This window comes from Barbus barbus, assembly GCF_936440315.1.
Source record: "Barbus barbus genome assembly, chromosome: 31".
Taxonomy (NCBI): domain Eukaryota; kingdom Metazoa; phylum Chordata; class Actinopteri; order Cypriniformes; family Cyprinidae; genus Barbus; species Barbus barbus.
In genome coordinates, this window is record NC_136759.1 from 11,354,379 (window position 1) to 11,377,373 (window position 22,995).

The following is a 22,995-nucleotide window of genomic DNA, read 5'->3' on the forward strand; positions in this document are numbered from 1 at the left end:
CAATTTGTGGGAGGTGCCTTTAGTCTTTATTAGTCTTGATAAACGGTGACTGTGTAAAGCATTGTTAGATGACAGAAATAAAGGCATTTTTTGTTTGTGGATTAATACAATTAGTGATTGTGAATCAAAACATCAAACTCAAAATAATGTCATTTTAATAGATGCTATTTACATCAGAATAGTTTCCATGGAGGTAATGTATGTGAGTGATAGATTATCAATATAATCTGTGAAGAATTTTATAACAACAGCAGTTGTTCCAAACGTTGAAATGTAAACTTTTATATGTTGTTTTAATTTGCATTCACAGTCAAATGCTTAATTGCTTAAATGCTGTAATTGTTATTGCTTTATTAAATTCTTTTTATATTTCAGTGAATTTGTAACAGGTAACTCCAAAGCTGTTCTAGAGTCATGACTCCCACTAATGTCACTGTCTTTACTGAATTCTACCTGCTGGGATTTCCAGGACTCTATCCACAGTATTATGGAACTGTGGGAACCCTTTTGTTATTTGTCTATTTGACACTAGCAGGAGGAAATATCTTTATTATTGCATTTATTGCTTATGAGAGAAGCCTTCAGAAACCCACCTATTTAATCTTCTGTAATCTTGCAGTGTCTGATCTTGCTTTTGGAACCATCACGCTGCCTAAAGCCATTGCAAAATACTTTTTCAATAGCAGTGAGATACCATTTTATAGCTGCCTTGTGCAGATGTTTTTTGTTCACTACTTAGGGACTATTAACTCTTTCCTAATGCTATTAATGGCCATTGATCGGTTTGTTGCAGTGTGTAACCCGTTGAGATACTGTGTCCTTATTACAAATAAGACTATTTTATTGGCATGTGCAGTGATTTGGATCATCAGTATTTCATGGCTGACAGTCATTGTTTATCATGCCTTCGATGAGCCCTACTGTGGTTCTAACGTAATAACCCAAATTTACTGTGACCAAAATTCAATAATTAAATTGTCTTGTGGAGACGTAAGACAGAAGAAGTTTTTTTCATTTTCATGTGCCATGTTTGTTCTTTTGGGCCCTTTGATTTTTATTATATTTTCTTTTATTGCTATCATCAAATCTGTTTTCAAAATCTCAGACATTCAGGCCCGTTATAAAACATTCTCAACATGCACTCCTCAACTACTTATCATTTGTCTGTACTATGTGCCCAGATGTGTTGTTTATGTACATGATGTAACAATAGCGATCTCACCTGGCATTCGTGTTATTTTAATCATGTGGTACAGTCTTCTCCCTCCTGTTGTCAATCCAATGATTTACTGTTTCAGAACCAAAGAAATCAAAGATGCATTAAAGAAAAAATATAGAGATAGGAAAGTGAACATGCATATATGATGTGCTAAAAATATTACATTAGCTTTAATAGAGTAGAGTGCATTGTTTACACTTTGCCCGGTTTATGAATTTATATAATTGTAATTCTGGCTGTTCTTACACTTAAAATGAGAATAAATTACATATTTATGAAATAATGTATATTTTTCCTGATGTATAAACTATAAGTATATTTTATTGCCCTCTTTTATTCTTTGTTGTTATTATCCAAATGAAGTTCTTAGCAATGCATATTACTAATCAAAAATTAAGTTTTGATATATTTACGGTTGGAAATTTACAAAATATATTCATGGAACATGATCTTTACTTAATATCCTAATGATTTTAGGAATAAAAAAAAATCTATGATTTTGAAGCATACAATGTATTTTTTGGCTATTGCTACAAATATACCTGTGGTACTTATGACTGGTTTTGTGTTCCAGGGTCACATATGAGGTTTAGATACTACACACAGAACTCACTCAATTGTATAGTTTAGTTTTAATTCAAAGGTATCTTTTGTTCATTAAATTTTCTACACATTACATAAAATAACATACTAAACATTACAAAAATGTTAACTTTAAAAAAAAAAAATGTTCTCATGTTTGAAGTCATTAACAGGTATTATATTGTACAATATTGTGAAAGAGATCTGAGGGTGAACGTGGAAATTGGAATGAAATGTAAATTAATAAATAATGCAATTTCTGTTCCAGTCTTGGAATATGCCTAAAAATAAAGTGTACTGCTTCTGTAAATATATTCTTCTATCAAGGGACATGCATATACATTCAGCACATTAAGTGTATGTACAGTGTAGGCACAGGTTTTTATTTAAATCAAGGCAGGATGACAAGACAAAATTTTCTTAAACAAGATAATTTTGATATTTGCCATAATTTCTGATGCAAATAGTGCAGAAAATCCTGAAATTTGTATATAGACGAAAAAGTGGAAAAGGGAGAGAAAGGCCAAATCCTCCATAAGCAACTTAGTCACACATATTCATACTTTATATACAACTTGGCATTTAGAAGCTAATGACTTTTAGTTTTTTATCTGTATTAATTTGTTCTCTGACAGAAAGATTGTAAGAATGAAAGATATTATTTATTTATATACTTATTTAAACCTGGCAGAGCTGAAGAAGCACATTAACACATAGGTCTATATTCAATAAAACACCCTTCCTTCCACCTTGTGTAACTGCAAACAGTAACAATAAATTTGCTATGTTCAGGGCCCTCTAGAGGCTTTCTGAATTTACATGTGACAGTTATTTTAGCGATTATCGTCAATTTGATTTCACAGATACTATTTAAACTAAACTGAGCTAGACAATGACATCTCTGAATTCAATAATAAAATGCCTTTAACTGAAAATTGAGTGTTTAATCTTATTATTATACACTCTATCCTCCAATTTGATACTGTTAAGTGCTTTGACACATTTACATTACATTTACATTTAGTCATTTGGCAGACGCTTTTATCCAAAGCGACTTACAATTGGGGAATACAAAAAGCGATTAATCTTGAAGAGGCAATCAGACAGAGGAAGTGCTCGTAACATCGTCTCAGTCATTGTTCAAATAAGTACAAGCTAGTAGGTGGAGAGAAAGAGAGGGAAAGTTTTTTTTTTTTTTTTTGAGTTTAGGATGAAGTCAAGTACTGCCGAAAGAGATGAGTTTTCAGTTGTTGCTTGAAGGTTGCCAGGGATCCGGCGTTCCGGATAGGGGTGGGAAGATTATTCCACCAGCCAGGAATGGTGAACGAAAATGTTCTGGAGAGTGATTTTGAGCCTCTCTGTGATGGTACCACAAGGCGTCGCTCACTAGCAGATCTCAAACTTCTGGAGGGGATGTAGGTTCGTAATAGTGAGTGGAAGTAGGAGGGTGCAGAGCCTGTGGTAGTTCTGTACGCAAGCATCAGTGACTTGAACTGGATGCGAGCTGCCACTGGTAGCCAGTGCAAGGAGATGAAGAGAGGTGTAACATGCGCTCTTTTGGGCCCTTTGAAGATCAGTCGTGATCAGACACAATCTGTATTGTTAAAAGCACTATATAAATTAAGGTGACTTGACTTGACTTTACTTATATTATGTCAAGAGTGTAAGTGTATCTCAAGTGTGAGCATTTAAAAGCCAAAGCCAAAGTAAACTTACCCATAACGTAACAGAGGACTTTTGAGTCTCTGGCCTGTGCTATAAGTATGTTCATGTAAACTATCATAGTTTGAATAAGATCATATGAGTGTGTGTGGTCTTATTCTTTGCCTTTTTTCCCCTTTCTTTTTCATCTCACTCATTTGTAAATGTTGTGTTTGCTGTGAAAACTTACTAAAAGTATTAATGTCTATGCTGAGATCACATTGCAGTATCCTTTAAATGTACACAATACAGATTGTATTCATGCAGAATGTATTTCACTTTTTAGTTCTCCAGATGGGGTCGGGCAGTAATGATGGAACCTACCAAAACGCAAACAGCACAACGGTCTTCAATTAGTTTTTTCTATGAGGTTTTCCTGGACTCCCTGGACTCTCCTATAAGTCTGAATATTACAGACTTATAGGAGCTTTGTTTTTCATCTTATACCTTCTTCTTGCAACTGGGAATATTTTGATTATTGTCTTTGTGATGTACGAGAAAAGCATTTAGAAACCAATCTACCTAATCTTCTGTAACCTCGCAATGGCAGATCTTGCACTTGGAACGACGACCTACCCAAGAGTCATTGCAATGTTCTGGATGTCTGACAAAATCAGATCATTCAATGCCTGCTTCATGCAGATGTATTTTGTCCATATTCTAGGGGCTACGAATTCATTTCTCATGGCATTGATGGCTCTCGATCGATTTATAGCTATTTGCAATCCCCTCGGATATCATACCCTGATTAAAAATTCAACTATTGCCGTTATGTGTGCATGTTTTTGGATAGCAAACTTGCTGCAGTTAGTTGGAGTTACTCTCTTGGCCCTCAGTGTGAAATACTGTGGGTCAAATGTCATGCCTCATTGCTACTATGATCATGTCGCTTTAAGCAAACTGACATGTGGAGATGTAACTACCATGAAAGACACACCGTCAGCCATCGCCATGTTTGTGCTGTGGGGTGCTTTATATTTCATCGTATTTTCTTATCATTATCATCAACTCTGTTTCAAAAATGTCCAATTTTGAGGGACGTTACAAAACGTTCTCCACATGCACCCCACAGTTACTGATCATATGTCTTTATTATTTACCTAGAACTTTTGTGTATATGACACATTATGACTTTAGTACTGATATCTACATTGTGGTTTCCATGATGTACAGTCTTGTCCCTGCTGTTATCAACCCATTTATATATTGCTTCAGGACTAAAGAGATCAAAGAGGCAATAACTAAAAACTTTAAGAAAAAACAGGTTGGAGGTAATGCAAAGGTCACTCTCGGTTAAAAAGAAACTATTAACAATATAACTAACAGTATTGTTGCACACTATATATGTATATATATATATATATATATATGTATATATATATATATATATTGGAGAGACTTTGACTGTCAGGATCTGATTTGCAATTGGATGAGTGAACCCCCCTGGGTGCCGGTTAGAGCACAATATTATATAAGGATGAGGAGACAGTCGTTGAGTTTAGATGCTGTATTGGTAGGATATTATCGAGTTACAGGCAGTAGAGGCATTAGTCTGGAATACAAGAAATACAATAGACAATCATGAATAAGAATAATTAAGCATATACACAATCATAAACATCCATGGGTATATAGAGGCAGTCAAGTATACTAAATCCTCATCTGTAACTTTCCTCAGTGAAAAATACAATTCAAGAAGGGAGAATAGTACAAACAATAAGCCATAAGCGATCATCTAACATGATAAACATCCCTCCATGTATGGCTATAATCACGATACATCAACTGTGATCGCTAGTTTGGTATAAACCGCTCAAAATAATAAATATCACGTCACTAAAGTATCATTGAAAGCAAACCAGTGAGAAACACATCAATAAAAGAAGAAATAATCATCTCGAGCGGCATCATTAAGCCAGATGAACAGAAACAATGACTGCGGGCATGTCTATACATGTGCGGGTGACGCAGTTATAAATAACTCAATACCGATCTCAATGAACACAGAAATAACGCAAACAGGCTTACTTGTAGGTCAATGACTAACACCTCAATGTAACAGCGGCAGGATATCGCAAATCAACAAGTAGAAATGTCCTTTCAGCGATCGACTCGACATAGGTAAACTTGAGCAGGCAGGAGCGGCTGAACTAACGTTACTGCTCAGACGACGTCAGAATAAAAGCCCTCTCTTAAAGGAGCCTTTACAACAGCCGCCCCCAAAGATGTGAAACATCTTTGTATTCAGGAAAGGCGACTCTATACTGGAGGGTTCAGAACCCCAGGACCATCTGCAGGGAAGGTCGGTAGGACAACCAGGCGGGCCACCGGTCTGGTATAGATATGATCCTTGATCTGCACATCTGCTGATCTAATGTGGCCATCGGGACTGAGGTGGGTCTGAATGACTTTACCTACAGGCCATAATCCTCGGGGCAACTGAGGATCGACAATCATGACGTAGGTGTGCTCTCGGAGGTCAGGAGGTGAGGCTTGCCATTTTTGCCTGGTCTGTAGGCTAGGAAGGTAATCACGGATGAATCGAGACCAGAATCGATCAGCCAGGATCTGGGAATGTCTCCATCTTCTGCGGCTTAACATCTCTGATTCTGGGTAAATGACTTGAGGCAAAGATCCATCAGGCCGCCCCATTAGGAGACTACTGGGGGTCACTGGGTCAGCATCAGCCACATCAGAGGATACGTAACCCAAAGGTTTTGAGTTAAGGATAGCCTCGACTTCCAACAAGACCGTCGTCAGGACTTCCTCAGGAACCGACTGGGAACCCAAAACGGTGTACAAGGCTGACTTGACCGATCTCACCTCCCTCTCCCAAACTCCACCAAAGTGAGGGGCTGATGGGGGATTGAAGCAAAAACTGATCTTCTGACGTGCAAGATGCCGCTGCAGATCAGGAGCTAAGTCGGCATATGCTCCTCGCAACTCCCGTTCGCCTCCACGGAAGTTGGTCCCTCGATCTGACCATAACTGCGCTGGGGTGCCTCTCCTAGCAATGAACCTCCGAAGGGCCATAAGAAAGGAATCAGTGCTTAGACTAGGGAGCAAGTCTAAGTGTACGGCTCTCGTGGTGAGACACTTAAAGAGAATACCCCAGCGCTTCTCTGTACGTCTGCCAATCTTGATTAGGAAAGGACCAAAGCAATCCATCCCACATGAATGGAAGGCTGGCTTGTAAAGCTGAAGGCGGGCAGAGGGTAAATCAGACATCCGAGGCACTGAAGGCTGGCCTCTCCATCTGCGACATTCCAGACAGGTATGCTGAAACCGTCGAACAGCTTCACGGCCTCGCAAGATCCAATAATGTCTCCTGATCTCAGCAAACAGCCGCTCTGATCCAGGATGATGCAATTGGTTGTCGTAATGGTGAATTATCAGGCGTGTAACTGGATGCCTAGAGTCTAAGACTACAGGATGGACCACAGAATCGGCAAGGTCAGCCACTCTCCTCAAACGACCACCCACTCTAATCAAGCCGGTCGATGGATCCATCTCAGGGGCCAAGGCAACTAGCCGGCTTTTAGGTTTCACTGCCTTCCCGGATTCCAACAGGTGATAATCTTCAGGGAAAGATTCCAGTTGTACGCATTTAAGGGCATGGACTTCTGCTCGTTGATAATCTGTGGCTTCGAGAACAGTATCAGGATCTGACTCACCCCGTAGGTCTTGTGCCGTGGCATCCAGCAAGTCTATCCAGGTAGGGTAACTCCATTTATCGGGGTGGCTAGAGGCTGTTGGCGAGGTAACAACTCCACAGAAGGTGGACTTCCGCAACTCAGCTGGATTGTCATTAGGCTCCGAAGCAGGCAGGACAGGCCATTCTTGAGGGTCAAGGAGAAGGAAAGGGGGTCCTCGACACCATCTGTTCGGGGAAGTAAGGTAGGAAAGAGATTTCCCCTTGGTGAGGTCATCGGCAGGGTTATCTGCTGAACCAACATAACGCCACGAGCACCGATCAGTAAGCTCCTGGATCTCGGCAATCCTATTTCCAACAAAGACCCGGTAACGACAGGACTCAGACTTCAGCCATTGAAGGACCATAGTAGAATCTGTCCACAGCACAGTAGAATGGATAGGCAGAGTCAACTCATCCGCCAGCAACTTCGCAAGCTGGGCTGCGACGAGGCTCCCACAAAGCTCCAATCGAGGAATAGAATGTACTCTCTTAGGGGTAACGCGGGACCGAGCAATGAGGAAGGAGAGGTAGGTCTGATCAGCCGGATCAACTGTACGCAGATAAGCTACGGCTCCGTAGGCTTGCTCAGAGGCATCGGAGAAGATGTGGACCTCGTGAGTAACTCCTTCAATCTCTACTGGCGAGGGAACATAAGGCCGGGGTAAGGAGACACTAGGAAGACAGTGAAGTTCTTCTTCCCATTGCATCCAGGAATGGAGAAGGTCAGGAGGTAGGTTAGGATCGTCCCACCCTCTTTGTTTGTTCCAGAGGTGTTTAATGATCACTTTGGCGCGGGTTGTGTAAGGAAGGAGCAGTCCCAGAGGGTCATACTGGGTAGCAAGGACCCTATAAATGTTCCGCAAGGTAGGGGTCTCATAGATCACGGGTCTGTGCTTATAGGACAAGGTATCAGACTGCCAATTCCAGCTCAAACCTAACGTGGACTCAGGAACATCGGCCTTCTCCTGCGTCAGCCACAACTCCACACTGGTTGCTCGAGCCTCAGGAGGCAGGTGTCTTAGTGCAGCAGGTTCGTTACAGGCCCACTGCCTTATCTCAAATCCAGCCCCAGAAAGGATAATGCGTAGACTGATCAGACTCCGGGCTGCCTCAGCGGTAGGTAGGCTCTGGAGGCAATTGTCCACGTAGAAACATCTTTCTACAGAGAAACGAATCTCCTCATCTGTTAAGGGGTGCTGACGAGTGTGGCACTGGAGTGCGTAGGTAGCACAACAAGGGCTGGAGGTGGTGCCAAAGGGTAGGACCAACCACTCGAAGGTCTGAGGTGCCTCATCCATCTGCAGGTCTCGCCAGAGGAAGCGGAGTAGAGGACGATCTTCAGGTAGGAGGCGAACCTGGTGGAACATCGCCTTCATATCTCCACTCACGGCTACAGGATGCTCCCGGAAACGAAGGAGGACACCTAACAACGAGGCTCCAAGGGTAGGTCCAGGCAATAGGTACTGGTTAAGGCTCTGACCTCTGTACTGATGGGAACAACTGAAGACAAGACGGGACTTTCCGTTGTGGCTAACCATGTGGTGAGGAATGTACCAACACTCAGGGCTATCAGGAAAAGAATCAGGTACTACACAGACAGCTCCAGTCTCAAGGAGTCTACGCATCTCTGCTCGGTAGGTCTCGGCTTTCTCAGGATCCTTCCGCAGTCGCCGCTCCACGCTTCGGAGATTAGGCAAGACTGAATCTCTCGTAGCATTTAACAAAGGCATGTCTTTATGACGAAGAAGGGGAGTGGCAAGGCGACTAACACCCCCAATCTCAACGGTAAGGGTCTTGCGGCCAAGCAACTGAAGGGCTTCTTGGTCCTGCTTGGAACGGGTAACTTCTTTACTCTCCCGGTACGGAACTGTATCCAACTGCCACAATCTCTGTACGTGGTGTAATAGCTCATCCTGGACAGGACCCAAAGAGGTAAGCATGCACTGGCGAGGGGTGGAAGGACAAACTACGGAAGGAACAGGACCCTGAAGTGTCCATCCTAGGCGGGTCCGAACAGCAACTGGAGCACCTGGGCCGCCCCATCGAACAGGCTCAGTAGGAGTGATAAGGTGGGGTTGGTCAGAACCGATGAGGAGCAAAGGCTGGACCTCAGTAAGGGTACGAATAGGCAGGCCCCTCAAGTGTCTGTACTTTCGCCGCAACTGTTCCACAGGATAAGACTGGCGCGACAGGTTAAGGCGATCAGCAGTAAAGGCGTGACTAATCTGATAACTGATCTGTGGTCGATAGACGGGAGAAATCTGGAAGGCAATGGAACAACCACGAATAACCTGAACATCGTCTCTGACTGTCCGTAACGGAAGGTCTTCAGGAACACCCTGAATACCCAGGGCTTCAACGGCAGCGGAAAGCAGGATCGTTCTCTCAGACCCATCGTCCAAAAGGGCGAAAGCATCCAGTGTACGATCCTCATAACTCAGGTGCACTGGAACTACTTTAAGCATCACACGGCCGCTAACGGAAGGTTTATCCAAGAAGAACCTATCAGAGGAGAAACTTGTAAAGCAACTCTTCTCTCCTGTAGTGGATTCCTCAGTAGAGGAAGGACTGATGTTGACATCGTGAAGGGGACGAAGATGTAGGCCACGGCAAAGACTGCAGGGCTTCTTCAGGTCACATTGGGCAGCATGGTGGGATCTGGCACAACGCCAACATCGATTGTGACTACGGATCCAGGTCTTAACCTGATCAGGAGTAAGCTGGGCAAAGGCAGTGCACTGACTCAGGTAATGCTCAGATGCATCACAGAAAGGACAATGTCGCTTCGTTCTAGTGGTCTTATCTGGCTGAACATAACCCCTACGGGACAAGGATGAGGATGGGGCTCCAACTCCATGCAGGACAGCAACAGATCTTTTGCCAGCATGTGAGCTCCTGAACATCAACTCTGCATCATAACTATGACACCAGGTCTCATAACGAAGCCAATTAGAAAAATCAACAAGGTTAGGCGTGGAACCAGGTTGAAGGAACATGTGGCGACGGAACTCCGCTCTCTGCTCTGGAGGAAGCTTACTTAGAAGGCGTGCGACATGGGAGCCACAACTTAACTCCGACTCCCCATCGTGTCCTAAGGTCCTCAATAAGCCAACTAGAGACTGGACTTGGAGAGCGAATCTTTGGAAGGCTGGGATATCACCTCGTCTAACGTCCGGACTGTCAAGGACACTGGCTATCCTCCTCAAGGCTAACTGATGTGGCTGGCCGTACTTCTCATGAAGTGCTGACATAGTATCGGTAAACGGGGTAGGGGAATTCAAGTTAGCATCAGCTATCATCTTAGCTTCCTCTAGCCTAAGGTGGTCTACTAGGACCTGGTACTTAAACAGCTCAGTGCCATCAGGGGGAAGCAGGTTTTCCAGGGCTATACGTAGGCGAGCAAACTCACTCGGATCCGGATGCGTAAACTTAGGGATGGTAGGAGGGGGGCCACGATACACAGACTCAAAGGAAGGGACTACAGGGCGCACCCTAGGCTCTGACTGAGAAAGAAATACTGGGACGCTAGGATAGGCAGGCACTGCCTGGTGGTGAGCAGACCCTGGTTTGGCACTAGGAGTGAGCAACTCTCTGAGGTCTTGAGGAGTAGGAGGTGGAGGGAACTCACCAACATCAGGAACACTAGACCGAGGAGGGCCCGAGCAAGTGGCAGGGAGGACTGCGGGTTGCTGCTGAGACTCTGAGATCACAGGCCGATAGGATGTAGCTGCATCAGACAACTCGAGGGCACCAAACCGTCTAGCTAAGGCTTCATCAGGCTTAGGCCAAGGTGGCGGAGGTAGATCAGGGAAAGGATCCCAATCAACTCCAGGAGTGGATACACAGGGCTTCACTGGAGAACTGGGCAATACTGGGGGCTGCACTGGCAAAAGAGGTTGGCCTCTGGCTTGGCTAAGGTCTGCCCTAAGGGACTGCGCTGCTTGAACCAACTCTCGTACTTCTGCATGAACTGCTCTCAACTCTCTCAGATCGGCTTCGAAGGCTGCACGCTCCTGACGTAGATGCTGTAGCTCACTGCGATGGGCAGAAGCAATTGAATCCGCCGCTGAAGTTGGGGACGGGACCTGCGAGCCATCAGGACGGGCATGGTCACCACCAGAGAGGGCAACACATGGCTGAAAGGACAGGGACCAGGCTGGGACAGGCGTCTCCACGGTGCGGGATACACCCGATGCGGAGACAGGCCTTCCTCTAGGATACTGCACCTCATACTGCTCTAAGTAGGCTGGAGGATGAGTGAAGCGTTTAGGGCGTGCTCCACCAACAATCTCCTCATCAGATTCCATCATATCCGAAAGGAACACTCATCCGGCTCGAAGGACCACAATATTGGAGAGACTTTGACTGTCAGGATCTGATTTGCAATTGGATGAGTGAACCCCCCTGGGTGCCGGTTAGAGCACAATATTATATAAGGATGAGGAGACAGTCGTTGAGTTTAGATGCTGTATTGGTAGGATATTATCGAGTTACAGGCAGTAGAGGCATTAGTCTGGAATACAAGAAATACAATAGACAATCATGAATAAGAATAATTAAGCATATACACAATCATAAACATCCATGGGTATATAGAGGCAGTCAAGTATACTAAATCCTCATCTGTAACTTTCCTCAGTGAAAAATACAATTCAAGAAGGGAGAATAATGGGTAATAGTACAAACAATAAGCCATAAGCGATCATCTAACATGATAAACATCCCTCCATGTATGGCTATAATCACGATACATCAACTGTGATCGCTAGTTTGGTATAAACCGCTCAAAATAATAAATATCACGTCACTAAAGTATCATTGAAAGCAAACCAGTGAGAAACACATCAATAAAAGAAGAAATAATCATCTCGAGCGGCATCATTAAGCCAGATGAACAGAAACAATGACTGCGGGCATGTCTATACATGTGCGGGTGACGCAGTTATAAATAACTCAATACCGATCTCAATGAACACAGAAATAACGCAAACAGGCTAACTTGTAGGTCAATGACTAACACCTCAATGTAACAGCGGCAGGATATCGCAAATCAACAAGTAGAAATGTCCTTTCAGCGATCGACTCGACATAGGTAAACTTGAGCAGGCAGGAGCGGCTGAACTAACGTTACTGCTCAGACGACGTCAGAATAAAAGCCCTCTCTTAAAGGAGCCTTTACAACAATATATATATGAGATGTGTGTGTGTGTGTGTGTGTATATACAGTATATATATATATATTTACTAGGACTAGATGTTAGAATTCCTTGACATTCAGCAAGCACTATTGTTGGAGATGTCCTCTTGGATGGAGTTAAATTGGGGGATGAACGCTTGGTGCCTCCAACACGACACATCATCATTTGTGCACCCCGGCCTCACTGGGTGTTTCGGCCTTTTATCACAATACACCCTCACCCGAGGCTGGCCCACCACAGGCTGATCAGACCTGGGTGTGTGTCGCACCGGAGGCTCCATGAGGTCACTTGGGAGCCCATACAGTCTCTTTCCGCTTCAGCCACAGCCAGTGACTGCTTCTTTCGGTAGCAGTTGCAAGGTCTTTGATGGTCTTCCGCTGAGCCTGTCCTCTGATTCCAACCTCCTTTAACAGCTTTATGGTGGAACTAGCTACAAAACCCCTGCAGCCCACTTCCACTGGACGCACATTTATCTTCCATCCCCGGTCCTCTGCTTCGGCAGCCAAATCTGTATATCGCAACCTTTTCCTTTCATATGCCTCATCGATAGCTTCCTCCCACGGCACTGTCCATTCCACTATAAAGAAATGTCGACAGGATTTGCACCAAAGGACCAGGTTTGGGCGCAGGTTGGTCGCTGCAATTTCGGGTGGGAAGGTGAGCCTCTGACTTAAGTCTACTCGCATTTCCCAGTCCCGGGCTGCGTTCAGTGGGCATGAGTCTGGAGGCGATCGATTGGTCGAACATTTCACCCCTTCCCGGTCGAAGGATGTTGGTTGGCGGAAGGTAGTCTGGGCTTCCAGGGGCATGGCATTAACGGTTACCCTCTTACTCTCCCGTGTAACAGCCAGGCACTTCAGCACTTGGTTGTGGCGCCAAGTGTATCTGCCTTGCATAAGGCTGGTCTTACAGCCCACCAGGATGTGTTTCAGGGTTGCTGGGGCAGAACACTGGAGACAGGCTGGATCCTCTCCAAACCACTGAAGTAGGTTGGTTGGAGAGGGCAGGACATCATATGTGGCTCTGATGGTAAAGCTCAACATATTGGACTCTGTGTTCTACAGTTCGCTACAAGTGATCTTCCTCTTCTCCACACCTTCCCACCTCATCCAGCGGCCTTGCTTGGCTTGGGACACCGCTCTGACACACCTGTCCGCTTCTTCCTGGTGTCGCACCTCCTCAACCACCAGGCGTCGGCGTTCAGCTGGAATAGACTTCTGCCATGTGGGTGTTGTTACCCCCAGTCCTAGGCCCCCTCTGCCTTGTTGGGCTTGGCCCACTATGTCCCTATATGTCGCAGAGTGGACTCTGCCTGTGCCACTGCTAAACCTGGCCTCCACTTCCTCCCTGTGGCTAAGGTGGGAGCAGCCCCTCTGTCGAAGGGATCCCGGGATTCTGTGAGGGTCATTTCAAGCCTTCTTTAGAGCATTTGTACTCCTCCACCAGGCTTGAGATTGTTAGAGAGAGGGCTCCATTGCCATACAGTCCTATGCTGCTGAAGCATCTGGGTAGTCCAAGCCATTTTCTCACCTGCACATTCACCAATCGCTCCAGTCAGTTGGCATGGGATAGGGTGACCTCATAGATGGAAATTGGCCACATGAGGCGGGGCAGCAGTCCGAACTGAAGGCACCAGAGCTTCAGCTTTCCTGGGAGAGCAGTGCTGTTGATCTCCTTCAGGCCACTGATGGTATCCTGCTTTAGTTGTTCCACCTGTTCGGTGTCTTTGAGATCAGTGTTGTACCACCGACCAAGGCTTTTTATGGCAATGGTTGGGTGGATCCGAGTCATTATGTTGTGACCGGCCTCTGCCGACATGGGTAGCTAACCCATGCCAGCCCCATTGGGGTCTATTCCCTCCTGTCAGTAGTCTCTTCAGGCTGTCACCAGGTCTTTCCTGGGTTGTCAACTGCCCTTTCACAGTAGTCACTGGTTCCAAAACGAGAGTTCAATATATTTACTAGGACTAGATGTTAGAATCCCTTGACATTCAGCAAGCACTATTGTTGAAGATGTCCTCTTGGATGGAGTTAAATTGGGGGATGACCGCGTGGTGCCTCCAACACAACACATCATCAGTTGTGCACCCTGGCCTCATTGGGTGTTTCGGTCTTTTATCACAATACACCCTCACCCGAGGCTGGCCCACCACAGGCTCATCAGACCTGGGTGTGTGTCGCACCGGATATATATACTGTATATATATCTGGGGTTGAGGACCAGAGGGGGGTAATTGACTTTTTGGAGAAAAGGAGGCATATACATCAATTGAAAGCTCTTAATGAGCTCTTTCTACTGGCAAAAGTGCTGTCATCCATGAGTGTACAAATTTGTATTATAAACAATTGAAATCAGTACACAAAGTCAGATCAAACTATGGTAAAATTTTTGTTTTGGCTCTCCTGTAAAGTTGGTGAAATGTCACTTACGCTCCTTTCTGGTTCTCAACCCTCTCTCTCTCTCTCTATATATATATATATATATATATGTATATATATATGTGTGTGTGTGTGTGTGTGTGTGTGCATACATACATATATATATATATATATATATATATATATATATATTATTCAGCTATACATTTACTATTTAACTTGACTGATACTTTCTGTTTACCTCTTTAATGAGACATTTATGTTCAATGTTGTTTTTATTAAAATGTAATAATCACACAAGCCTGTCTTTGGTCCCTCAATATCTCATTACATTTTTGTTTTAAATATTAAAATAAGAGAACTGACCCCTAAATTAAGTGTTTCATATAGTTAAAATGGGCATCGGATGCAAAATTCACTTTGCTAGTTGTTTGAACATAAATGTGTGTTAGAAGTGTGTGTACAAATCCATCCTATAATGATAAAAATCCACCCAGTGTTTTTTTTTTTTAATCCCTATTTTAAAATCCCCTTTCTCAAATCAGGCTGTTCTGAGATTCGTGTCAGAATGACGTAGTTCTGCACAGACTGCTCCCACGATAGTTGATTGACAAGACCTTCTTACCTTAGACCCGCCCAGAGTGAGCTGTCATAAGTCTGCCATTGTGTCGACTCCGGTGCAGAAGGAGACAAGAATGTCTCCAATGAAGTGATTGTTTTGTTTTTGGATGTAATAATGAATATAGCATTCGTCATTTATTCCCAACATCTGAGGAAGATGCAGAGGATTAACGTTACTTTCATTTTGAAGGGAATGCGCCAATCCCAATCTGCCTAAATGTGTCTATGTTCGCGCAAATCATTCGTGATCCAGCTTCATCTACTGAAGTAGTGAGTATAAGGGTTTTTTATTAATCTTTGCAAATCGCCTTTCCTAATAAAGTGCTAGTTAGCCAGTTTTGCAGCTAAAGTAAACACTGCTCCTCATCCAACAGAAGAGAGGGGCGGGGTCAGCAGAGCTCATTAGCATTTAAAGCAACAAGGACTAGAATAGCTTGTTAAAAAGTTAGAGAGTTGATTTTGACATGGTAAAAAGGGTGTTTTTTACACTACCATTGAGAAATTTTAACCAAAGTATGTTATAGACTTTGTATGTTAAAAAAGTATGTTATAGACTAGAAAAAGTATGTTATAGGCAAAGTATGTTATAGACTTAACAATCTATCTTTTCATTAATACCTTAAAGAATCATATCAACTTGTGGAAAATGGGCATCCAATGACCCCTTTAAGAAAATATAATATATATACAGTATATATAATATTATATTACAATCAGAGTAAACATACCAAGGCAAAAAGGCTCCTTGTCACTAGGTTTCGGCCCACTGATCCAGGCCAAATATCTTCTACAGAGCCTCCAAGCATAAAAGAGTCATGATTTTGGTATATTGTTGTTGTCACGACACAGGCTAGGAGACACAGAGGTAATTGGTCTAACGGGTATTTATTGGTAAGACAGTGGAGAGAATCTGATGGTGACGGAGGGTGAGTAGAACACAGTCAGAGTGGATCCAGATGGCTTCGCTGGCAGTAACAGTCCTTCGTTTCAATTGCAGTAACCACGTGGAACAGCAGGAGCGGTGCAGAAAACAGGAACGACTAAGGTAGGGAAACACGCAGATATAGTGGAGCTTGATAGGCTGCAGCAGGTGTGGGGAATCAGAATGCAGGTGATTGTGATCTTGTGAACGTGGGTGCTGATGACTGCAATGACTGTGGTGACAGAAACTCTCTGACAGTTGTCAGATAGATGTTCAGATATTCATATCTTGTTGTCATATCTTGTGTTTCACGGCTTTAGTGTTTTCTCAGCTAGTGGCAATCATCTTACAAGAAGATGGTTCAGGTTTTATGGTTCAGGTTCAGGTACATGGTTTTAACTAAGAACATTTTATTAAGTTTTCAGTTCATTTGGTTTTCAATGATTATTAGAGATAACTCCACATCTTTTGCATTATATGAAATATATTTAGCCAATGGACACAATCAAACACAAAAACGTTTTGTCAGAAACAAAGGTCATGTGGTCACACACGAGACCCATCAAACAATATGTCACTGTGTGGGAGGTTCCTTTTTATCTTGAGAGAGTGATGAAAAACAGCAACTTTAGTGTGTCATTATCTGATGGAAACTGATACAGAAGGTATCATTTAATTTCTTCTATATCTATTGTAAATGCTTAAATGTTTAGAATCCAGCAAATACAAAATTAAACAAATATAGGCTGCTATTTATGTTTTGCATTACACAGATATGCTAATCACATCTGGTTTTCTATGGAAGCAATTTTAAGTAATGGGCTAAAATGGTTCAACTTAGCAATATGTTCCTTAATATTTTGTATATAGTTTTGATGTGTCATTATATATGCTTTCCACTTTAACTTTGTTGTCCTATTTTCTTTTTCTTGTAGTGTACACAAATTGGTGACTGCAAAGCTGTTCTAGAGTCATGACTCCCACTAATGTCACTGTCTTTACTTAATTCTACCTGCTGGGATTTCCAGGACTCCATCCACAGTATTATGGAGCCGTGGGAACCCTTTTGTTCTTTGTCTACTTGACACCAGCAGGAGGAAATACCTTTATTATTGCATTTATTGCTTATGAGAGAAGCCTTCAGAAACCCACCTATTTAATCTACTGTATTCTTGCAGTGTCTGAGCTTGCTTTTGGAACTGTTATACTGCCTAAAGCCATTGCAAAATATCTTTTCAGTATCAACACTATATCATTTCATAGTTGTTTTGTGCAAGATGAGATCTTGTTCACTACTTAGGGAGCATCAATGCTTTTGTCATACTGTTAGTGGCCATTGTTCTCCAGAGTGTGTCGTGACAGAAGACCACACCGACGTGGCGATGGAAGTCGCCACACAAGTCATCGCCCCTTGCCCGCCGAGATCTCCCCTTTGTCGAGTTTTCGTGGGAGTTCTGCAGGCTCGCTACGGCCTTTGATGACGCCACCATCCTCTCGCTGTTCTGGCATGAGGCCAACTTCTATCGTCCCATAGACCTCCCAGACACCACAGGACTAACATGGAGGGAAGAGATCCTCCGATGTCTGGAGAGTGTCCTGCCCCGAGCCAGAACCAGCCCGCCACCGTTTGCGGCCCACACAAGCCTGCTGCCGTCCACTGCTCTCCCTAGCCCACTGTCCGTGGGGAACTAGGGGCTCTCCCTAGCCCACTGCCGTTCGCGGCTCCCCCAAGCCCGCAGTCGCCCGCGGCCAACGCAAGACAACCGCCGTCAGCGGCCAACGCAAGTCTGCCACCCGTGGCTCTCCCAAGCCCTCTGTCGTTTGCGTTTCTCCCTAGCCTGCCGCAGTTCGCAGCCAACGCAAGACAGCCGCTGTCAGCCGCCAACGCCCGTGGCTTTTCCAAGCCCGCCACCGTTTGCGGCCCACGCAAGCCCGCTTTCTGCAGGGAAGTTCACGCCGCTGTCCGTGGCTATCCCATGCCCGCCGCCGTTCACGGCCCACGCAAGCCGCCTTCCACGGGGAAGTTCACACCGCCGTCCGGGGCTCTCCCAAGACCGCAGGCAGAAAGTTTGGCAAGCCCGCCTGCAGAGAATATGGCAAACCCGCCGGTCATTGCCGTCCCAAGCCCAGTGCCTGCTCCTCGCAAGTGCCTTCCAGTGCCTGCTCCTCGCAAGTGCCCTCCAGTGCCTGCTCCTCGCATAAGCCCTCCTTCGTCTCTACTGGTCCCGTCCAGCCCTCCTTCATCTCTGATGGTCCCGTCCTGCCGTCCATCGTCTCTGCTGGTCCCGTCTAGCTCTCCTACGTCTCCGCTGGTCCCATCCAACTCCGTGCTTCCAGAGAGCCCCCAAGTGTCTGCGCTGCCTGAGCGCCCCCAAGTTTCTGTGCTGCCTGAGTGCCTCCAAGTGTCCCCTGTCCCGCCATGGCGCCCGGAACGGGCGCCGCTCTGGAGGCCGGTAGCCCTGCCCCCTCCTCCCCGTTGGATGGTATATGGCGCGAGGACACGCCTTCTGGAGGGGGGTGTGATGTCAGACTTTGTTTCCCTGTGTCTTGTGTTTCCATGTGCTCCCTGTGTTTCCTTATGCCCTTATTTGGTTTTGTTCCTGTTCCTGTCCCCGTTTTGGTTGATTAGTTCATTAGTCCCCAGCCCTGTGTTATTAATTATCTAGTTTAGTCTGCCCTTTATAAGCCCTGCATTACCCTGTGTCTGTGTCCGGTCTTATTGTCATTCAGTGTGAATTCAATGTTTCCAGCGATTCCTGAGTTTGTTATATTAAAGTTTCAGTTTGAAAGAAGCTCCTCGCCTCCGCGTTTCCCTTCTCCAGAGTGTGTCGTGACAGTTATAAGGTGTACTACCTTACATATTATTATCTAAACTGTACATATTAGTACCTTTTGCAAGGGTATTACCCCAGTCACAATTTTTTTTCTGAGAGTATACCAGGTTTATTTTGCAGATATTTCCTATTTCCTTGTTATTCTGTCTGTGAATGTTCTGATCAGACTAATTACATATTTCTACCATTAAATTTTTTTAGAGAAGATGAGTTTTTGCACCAGTAATTCTTAACCTGTTAACGTTTATCAGAGCGACTGTGCACTGAAGCGTTTTTTTCCCCACTAGTTTAATGTTTATGAATGAATTTAACGTGAAAGAATATCATTAATCTTGACAAACTATATATAATTCTGAAGGTCTAAGCCTCAAGCATCGACGACAGATCTCTGTTTTTCGATGGAAAGCTTATAAGGAATGTATTTGCTACATTTGCGTAAGCAGTACACATCAAAACAGGCAGAATAAAAAAGCCGTACGTACCAGATTCATTGTAATAACGAGTCACAAACGGGTCCACTGCTGAAATCCCAGTTTAGTTAGACAGGTAAGGGTCCACAGAACAACATGCAAGTGAGCACTTTTAGTCCAGCGAAACAATAACGTTGTAATAAGGATGAATATTCCTTTGTTTACATTTCATTTCTTCTGGAGAGTTATTGTTTGCGTCCGTTATGGAATAAATTACGCTCAAAAACAGCATCTTGGTGGTAAAAAAACAACACGGTGCTTTAGCATACAGTTTTACAAACAGAATGAGACGTCCACGGAAAAAAAAAGTCTTATTTGAATTTGGCGCTCCCTCCTGAAAGCGTGACGCACGCTGTGACACAACTGTCATCTGAGCGGGGAGTAACTTAGCGATCTGCCTTTTACATAAAAAAAGGTTTTTTTTTTCTTCTACATTTTTTATATGTGTGTGTGTGTGTGTATTGTGTGGGGAATGTGGCCGTATCTGCATTATTATCATCTATATGGACGGACATCAGCGTGTTTATTACCGACTCTATGACGGCTATCATTGTGATTCAATCATCAGCTATTATTGATTATATGGCCCATCTGTATGATTATCATCTGAATGGAAGCACATCAGCGTGTGATTACTGACTGTATGACCATGTCTGCCAATATCACTTCATGTCTGGCAATCAGAATACTTCAGTATACATACTATATACAAAGCATTTTTTTTTTTCCTTTTTTATTACTCAAATAATAATTTTTGTATTTTTTAGTGCTCAAATAAATCTGTCTATTATTTTATAATTGAAAAACTATGCAGGAATATGTATAATGACTAAAATAGCTTGTATAATTCTGCAATCCATTTGGTGGTTTCCTCAAACAGGGGGGTGGGAGGACTATAAATAGTTTCAGAAAAAATATTGCAGGAATCTCATTTTTCATGGTATCTTCTTCAAATTTTAAGTATGAACTCATGAGACATGTGGCTTTCAATCCATTACTTTTCTGGATTGCTCCAGGACTTATTTCATGTATTTGTATATGAAATAAAAAAACATTCAGTGTGGAAAAATATTTTTCAAGGCACGTCAGTATCTATAACTTTTTATCTTTTTGAACATTATCAACTCTGGACGATAGATAGTAAAGCCTAGAGTGTCTTCTTTCCAAAGATACCTAATTTGTTTGTGTAGCACACTTTGTCAGGAACTGTTACCATTTTAATTTAGGTAGGTTATTTTCACCTGTGAGGCCCACAATGGGGGGGCGAATGTTAACAGGTTAATGAGTAAACTGGGTGTTTACCAACCCAGGGAATACATACATTAATTTCTGAAATCTTTTTTCCTTTGAACAATGAATAATAAACCATTCAATTTATAAAGGCTTACATGATATAATTAATGTTAAAGTTCTGGGCTGTTTTTATGTTCTTTTGTCTGTGGTGATGAATCTCTGAAAATACATAAAATTCAGATTTATAAAAGATTTTTTAATTTCCTTTTGAAATGTGGTTCTTTGTTAAACCTTGTAAATGTTTACCATGTAATCCTTTTCCTGGATTGTTTATTGCCATTCATTTGAACTTGAAAATAATCAGAAAGATTATTTATTTAGTTTATTAAGAGCATAATTAAGAAAAACATAAAATAAGTGAGAAATATTAAATGTTTTAGACTATTATGTGCTTCAGTATGCTAAGATGCAGCCAAAATGATAATAAAGTAAAAATCAAATATATCTAATGTCCTAAAGATGTTTTCCCTTGTTCTGCTTACTTTTTTCCTCTCATTCTCTTCATGAAGACAGTCTTGATTTTTTGAGTTCTCTGTGACTTTCCACATAACCTTCAAAATTTGTTACTATACACAACAATAAGTGAACAATAAGAAAATTGGTTTATTTAATCAATAGATGACACTATTAATGATAGAATATGATGTCTTGGACAAGTGACAGTAAAGAGCGATTTGGTGTCATTGATCAATATGTTTTTGGTTTCTTGTTAGGCAGTAAAATGCAATTTTAAATACAACAAAGTATGTAATATGTTCTTACTTTGCAACATTTGATCACAATAAGCATTATATACGAAATATGTTTCATCTGAAGACTGACCTTTTTTCTCTAATTCTCTTCATGAAGACAATCTTAATTTCCTGAGTTCTCAAACAGTAAATCATTGGGTTAACAACAGGTGGGAGAATACTGTAACACATAACAAGCATTATCCGAACACCTGCAGGTATTTCAATGGTTACGTCACATATATACACAGTACATCTAGGCAAAAAGTAAAGGCATATGATTGAAAGCTGAGGGATGCATGTGGAAAATGTTTTAAATCGGGCCTGAACACTTGAGAGTTTGAAAACAGATCTGATGATTGCAAAGTATGAAAATATGATGAATATTAAAGGGCCTAAAAGAACAAACAAGGCTACGGCTAGAGCATTTCTCCTCATCTCAGTCTTATCTCCACAGCCAATTTTAGCTAATGAATTGAAATCACAGAAACATTGATTTATTACGTTCGTAGTACAAAAGGGAAGCTTTTCAGTTTGGCAAGTAAGTAATGGTAACCATCCTAAAATAAATAACCAACACACTGTGCATGCATATGCAGTATGCTGATTTGTGATAATAGCAGAATATCGAAGAGGGTAGCATACTGCAACAAACCGATCCAAGGCCATTAATAGTAAAATAAAAGAATTAACCGTCCCTAAGTAATGAGCAAAAAACATTTGCACTAAACATAAATGAAGTGGTACATAATCATTTGTAGCAATATACTTTGCAGCTAGTCTGGGCAGAATTACGGTTCCAAACAAAAGATCACACACTGCAAGATTACAGAAGATCAAGTAGGTGGGTTTATGAAGGCTTCTCTCATAAACAATAAATGAAATGATTAAAATGTTTCCGCTTGCCAGTATTGCATAGACAAAGAGTAAAAAGGTTCCCACAGCCCCATAATACTGTGAATGGAGTCCTGGAAATCCCAGCAGGTAGAATTCAGTGACCTGAGAGGAGTTGGTGGCTGCCATTGCTCCAATATCCTGCAGAAACCACCTAGTCTTTGACTATAAACAGAAAAAAGCAAAAACAAAGATAAAAATGTTTATCAACTTTTAAATATTACAGTAAAGTAACATATATCATATGCAAAGATAATTTATACATAAGTCCATGATATGGTATTCAAGCAGAATGTGCTTTATTTTTTCATCAAATAAATCAATCAGTTAAGTTAAATTAATTATTTAGCCTGCATGGCTTCATAATCATTGCACAGCAATCTTAAGTAGGTCTTACATTTGGAAGGAGTGAAACACTTCTGTCCAATGCACCTCTAATGACAGAAATTCATTAACTC

At 42.7% G+C, this 22,995-nt stretch overlaps 1 protein-coding gene and 1 pseudogene across 2 annotated transcripts; one reads left to right on the forward strand and one right to left on the reverse strand.

Annotated features, from left to right (window-relative positions):
- The first annotated feature begins 414 nt into the window (after positions 1 to 414).
- LOC306851309 (olfactory receptor 2AT4-like) lies at positions 415 to 4,799 on the forward strand (annotated as a pseudogene). The gene is made up of 2 exons: positions 415 to 625; positions 4,053 to 4,799. The product of its transcript is annotated as an olfactory receptor 2AT4-like (transcript).
- A 16,919-nt stretch (positions 4,800 to 21,718) lies between these two features.
- Positions 21,719 to 22,666, reverse strand: LOC306851310 (olfactory receptor 1500-like; the record flags this gene model as incomplete). The annotated part of the gene is made up of 1 exon (XM_079387469.1): positions 21,719 to 22,666. The coding sequence occupies one exon, from the start codon at positions 22,664 to 22,666 to the stop codon at positions 21,719 to 21,721; it is 948 nt and encodes a 315-aa protein (XP_079243595.1).
- Between the last annotated feature and the right edge of the window lie 329 nt (positions 22,667 to 22,995).